The 5,862-nt window shown below is 41.3% G+C and overlaps 1 protein-coding gene across 1 annotated transcript in view; it reads left to right on the forward strand.

Annotated features, from left to right (window-relative positions):
* The first annotated feature begins 965 nt into the window (after nt 1-965).
* LOC102867988 (SH3 domain-binding protein 4-like) overlaps nt 966-5,862 on the forward strand; it is an 11,240-nt gene continuing 6,343 nt past the window's right edge. The window contains exon 1 of the mRNA XM_006891638.1: nt 966-980. Within this exon, the coding sequence (XP_006891700.1) occupies nt 966-980 (15 nt within the window). The remainder of the gene's footprint in view (nt 981-5,862) is intronic.

The raw sequence follows: 5,862 nt of genomic DNA on the forward strand, positions 1-5,862 counted from the left end.
AAATGCTCCATGTGTCTGACAGTCTTCAAACAACCACCTCATGAGGTTCCCTTCTCTACTCTTCTGTCTGCACTCGCAATCACATGAATTTGGCATAGAACATTAGCTGGGGGCCAAAGTGCTTAAAAAAGAAGTAGAAAAGGAAAATGTAAATTCTTCAAAAAAACTAACTGAACCACAGTAAGATCAACGTCAAAAAGTTTTGCAGAGATAGAGTTGCAAATTAACCTGTGAATTTACTCTTCCTGGAAAATTATTTGATTGCAACAGGAATAGTAAATATTTTCTTGGTTTCTTAAGTAGAATCCAAGACACAGCATTCTGAGAAATGGTATGGAGACTTAGGCCGACTTAAGCAAACTGGGAGGAGTGGCAGATCCCACACTGCAAAGGGAAAGGGGGGATGGGCAGGGGCAGGAGCTGGAGGGACCAGCATTTTGGGAGAAGTTCACTTGTGCCTGTTGATTGCCGTGGAGTCAGCACCACTCATAATGAACCTAAGAATAAAAGACTTGAAGCCTTTCTATAACTACCATTGTTTCTCAAATACATGAACCTTTTTTTTCCAAAAATTTGCCCAAAATAAAGTGAGAGCAGTTCGAGCCAAAATTTACTTAGAGCATCCTTTCCCAAGTCCTCTAATCTCCTCAAAGTTCTGAACAGTGAGGAGCAGCACCTTATCCTGAACTCAGCACAGAGCTGGATATGAATGCAAGTGAAAACAATAGAATCACAGGTCCCGGAGCAGTTCTGTGACCTCGTGCAAATCTCAAGAGTTTTGGGGAGTTGAGAGATCTGCAAAAATAAGGTGTGGGGCAACTTTTTATTTATAAATAAACACAAGAAAAGAGAAGGCCTCTAAAGGAAGAATAAATTAATGATTGTTAAGCATCTTGGAAATTCAAAGTGCCATTTAAATGCAAAGTAGACTGCAGGGTAACAAGTTCATTTGGGCTTCCGGGAGAATGACTGTCAACTGCGTGAGGCATTAAAAGTCACAGGCTATAAAATAGGCAGTAAAGTGGGCTTTGTTCAACTGGCCCTGCAGAACCACATAACGTTGCCTAAAACAAATGGTCTAAGTCCTTGGGGCTCAGCAGCACCACAGTCCATCCATGGTGAGGACAGCCCAGGCAACTGGTCTACCCCTGTGGAGTTAGCTTGCCCTCCTGACAGCAGTGTCCTGCGTAGTCACTACACTTTCCCAAGAGCCTCCTTGTGTGTGGTTCATTTAAACTAAAGGCCCAAGAACATAGCTATGATTATCCTCATTTCAGCAGAGGAATTTAAAGCTCATCTAATTAAATAACTTTACTCAATATAAAACAATCAGTCGCCACCTAGTCAGTTTTAGCCCATGGAGAGTGCATATGTATCAGAGGACACCTGTGCTACACAAAGTTTTCAAGGACTGAATTTTCAGAAGTCCGTCACTGGGCTTTCTTCCAAGGTGCATGTCAGTGGGCTCCAGCTGCCAACTTGCCGTTAACAGTTGCGTTCAACCAGTTCTACCACTATGGGTACAATGGCAACCAAACCGAACTAAACCCACTACTCTTGGTGGCTTCTGACTCACGGTGGCTCCACCTGGCTCCTCAGATTGTGAATCTTTCTGGGAAGAGGCTACCCATCTTTCTCCCACACAGCAACTATTGGACTTGAGCCACTGACCTCTCAGTTAATAGTCTCCACACTTTCCCCACTACTCTACTTGGCCTCTTTGTCCAATATCAAGCAACTGGTTAGAGACAGAGGAGCCATGGTGATGTGGTACTTAAAGCAGTTCTGCTGCTAATGGAAAAATACCCATCAGCCTCTGCAAACAAAAAGGTGTGGAGGTCTGCTTCTGTAAGAATTAGCCTAGGAAATTCTTACAGGGCAGTGCTGCCTTGTCCTTTAAGGTCACTGTGAGTGGAAATTAACTCAAGAGCAAAGAGATATAGACAGAGGCAGAAACTGAATGTGGCCTGGCTCTGCTCAGCTGCTTCTGATTGACAATGATATCTCTGTTCTTTGCCCCCACTAGACCACTCTGGTCGCCTCTAAACCCAATGCAGCATATGGTCCCTGGGTTATTTGAGCACTTGGAGCTAACTCTTGACAAAAGGACCAAGAAGAGTCAATTTTCTTTATTTCCATATTTCTTCTCGAACTCTTGTTTGCCTGAATGACTCTTGACTGGAAGACGTGAAAGGGAAAAACTTTTTTTTTTTTTAATCTTAAGACGTCACTTGTCTGATTCTATGGGAAATATATTAAAAGGGATTTTTAAAAAAATGCTCCTGAAGTATGCATAAAATGTTAGTAAGTTATAGATTTCTTTTTTTCCTCTAATCAATTGGCTAGAATCCCTGAGTGGTGTGAATGAAAAATGAGCTGACAACCAAGAAAGACTGGAGGTCCCAGTCTACCCAAACACATCCTCAAAGAGAGAAGGAGTGCTCTACTTCCAAAAAGGCCAACCACTGAAAACTCTATGGAGTTTTAGATGGCAGATTATGTTACTCAACTGGATAGACAGAGTCATGACCCCAGGTAATAAACAACCTGATGATAAAAATCAGAATGGGTCAGGTATGCCCTTTAAACCAATCCTGAGGGCTTCTGGGAAGTTTCTTGTTTCTGTTATCAAGATATGGATAAACTGTTGTTGTTGTTGTTGTTGTTGTTGTTGTTAAGTGCCATTGAGTCGTAGATGACTCATAGTGACTCTATGAATGAAAGACCTGAACACTTGTATAACTTTCATTGTTTCTCCATGTTCATTGAATTTCCGGAGGCAAGCTATTTCGGAAGTGGACGCCACTCCTGATGATAGATAGATAGATAGATAGATGATAGATAGATAGATAGATAGATAGATAGATAGATAGATAGATAGATAGATAGATAGATAGAATAGCTAGTTAGCTAATCTTTGCGTAGATTAACACTTTGAAAACTGTATCATTGTTCCCACTTATGGTTGGTACATCTTCTGAAGGTTATAGAGAGAAGTGTCCTGGAGAGATGTGGGGCTTAGGAGTTTGAAGGAGGGATCTGTTGGAGCCAGAGTCCTATTAAAACATCAGTGTCATTGTTGCATTATTCACAATAGCAAAGAGATGGATGCAACCCAAGTGCCCATCAATAAATGTATGGATGAAAAAACTATAGTACATTCACACAATGGAATACTACACAGCACTGAAAAACAATGAAATAGTAAAGCATTATACAACATGGGGGAAACTTGGGAACATTATGCTAAGTGAGATATCTCAGTCACAAAAGGAATACTATGCAGCATGCAGGAGCAATGATTTTGTAAATCACTACCTAACTACTTGGAAGGGACTGGAGAGCATTATGCTAAGTGAACTAGTTCAGTCCCTTAATGACTGTATATATTATATAAGACCATTATTGTAGAATGTGTATGAGGATCCAAGGGAGGGGAGGCAGGAGCAGAGGGTTGAGGATGGGCAGGGTGGTAGTGATGGTGGTGGTGGTGGTGGTTAACCATAGGGTTGCACAATTGGGTGAGTGGAGGGAGAGTTGTGTAAAGGAAATGAGAATGATCCTGTGTGAAAAACAATGCATATGAACTTCGTAAGTAAATCAGTATAAAATTAAAAAAAAATCTTTAAAAAAAAAGATAAATAGTGCATAACATCACTGTTATAAAGTAGGTCAGGCATGGAATGAGGTTGGGGAAGGAACGGAGAAAGAGTGGATAGATTATGAACATTGCATTAGAACAGATGAGGGGAAGAACTGTCCAAAAGGAATATATGATCATGCATTATATGTATGAGAACAATTTGGAACAAGGGGTACCTTGTGGGGTAGGCTGGGCGAGGAGGAGAGAGAAGGGAAATTTGTAACAATGAATAAATAAAAGGGGAAAAGCGTCAGTGTCAAGTATTTTTAAAGAAGCGGAGGAGGTATCTGTAGGAGTTACTTGGAAAAGACATAATTTCTGGGTTACCTGGAAAGGGAACAATGCAAAAATATTAGGTGACCTCAAAACAGCTGGGCTGGGTGAGGCCAGATGGCAGAGAGGTTAAGGGCCCCGGGGGAAGGCAATGGAAATCAACACAAGAGGACAGAAAAAGCTGATAGGTGGGAGGGGCTGGCCTGATCAGTGACTAAGAGCAGAAGAGATGACTGATCCCAAAGGATGAGCCCAAAATCTAGCACCTGCTACAGGGACAAAGCAGTAAACTGTACAGAGCAAAGAAGTCATTTGAGATCACCCGACAAATAGAGAACAATATCTTCAACGCCACTGCTGTTGTTGTTAGGTACCATTCAGTCAGCATCCAGTCATGATAACCTTAACAGAGGGACTTCATGGTCTGCAGAACATCCATGAAAAAGAGAAATTCATATGGAGGTGGACTGGCACAGAGACTACAGCAAGGGACAAAGACAGAACTCTGGAAAGTGCCTCTCATTATCAACAGAGTTAATCACTGAAAGAAAAGCTCTCATTGATGAACAGGAATGCTCAGGATAGATATTCTTTTGACCATTTTCTAGGGAAATGCACTATAATTTTAGAGGTGATAAGTGACATCTCCCAGGTGCAACTGTCACTCACACATACACACTTTGCTAGAAGATAATGTTGAAGATCTTTTTCTTAGTTCTGTTTCATTTGGTTTGTTTTCCTCTTATCTGATAGAAGAAACTTTATTTGCATTTTAGGAAAAATATCTAAAAAGACAAATATTAAACTATGGAGGAGAGACAATTGCAGAGCAAAAACTCTGAGGGAAAGGACAGAGAGTGGAACGTGGAGGAAACTGGAGAAATCTGCCTACTGAGCTTCCAGCTTCTTTGGGCCAGACCATGGGAGCCAAGGCTGCTGTGGATATAAGCCAGTGACTAGAACACCGGGGTTGCAGAAACTTCAAGACTCCTGTATGCCCTAAGAAGTGGGAAACGCGGTATCTTTGGAAAATGAGGAATGGGTAATCAGAGACAAAAGACTTGAAAGGAAGTGGAAGTTTGAGAGAATTCAGGACAGTTTCTGGTCAACACTGAAGGCCAGTTGAAGAGACATCTGTGAAAGCCTTTTTAATGTCTTTCTCCTTCCTCCATCCCCTCCATCACCTTTTAACCAAGGAGCTCACCTAGAGAGTTATTCACTCTAAACAAGAAGGAGAGGAGGAAATTGCCATTGATGAGAAGTAATAACTAAACCTGACTGAGTTTGACAAGATAAAAGTGAAGAGAAAGACAAAAAACACCAAGAAGGAGAAGTAGAAATAAGAACAGGAAGAAAAATCATGGGTTAGTAGCTCTATTGTGATTGGGTGTCATCAAATTGATTTTGACTCATCGGGACCCCACCCTACCCCTAAACACAGCAGAACTGTCTCATAGGGTTTTCTAGGCTGTGTGTAATCTTCACAGGAATCATTCACCTTTTTCACATAGAGTCACTAGGTCAGTTCAAATGATCAACCCTTTATTAGCAGAAGGGCATTTAACCCTTGCACCATCAGGATCTCATAGACAGGCTAGACCTGTCTAGTTAAGATAAAGGGCTTTGGAATCAATCAGACTGATCGTTGAATTAATGGGAAATCTGGGACTAGGTAGGACCCATTCATCCCTTCAACTACAAGTTTGAATTCCTGCGATGTGTCAGATAGTGTCTTAAGAGTTGGAGACACACTAAACAAAACAAACAATGTTGCTACTCCCTGAAGTTTATATTCTCATGAGAGGAACAGGAGGAGCTAAATAGAGAAGCTGTGGTATATTCGCACAATGGAATATTATGCTGCATTGAAAAACAAGAAACTCATGCAATATTATTCAAAATGGGTGACCCTGGAGGACATTATGCTGAGTGAGGTATCTCAGTCA

Source organism: Elephantulus edwardii, unplaced genomic scaffold (genome assembly GCF_000299155.1).
Source record: "Elephantulus edwardii isolate Elephantulus edwardi_28Jun2011 unplaced genomic scaffold, EleEdw1.0 scaffold00101, whole genome shotgun sequence".
NCBI lineage: Eukaryota > Metazoa > Chordata > Mammalia > Macroscelidea > Macroscelididae > Elephantulus > Elephantulus edwardii.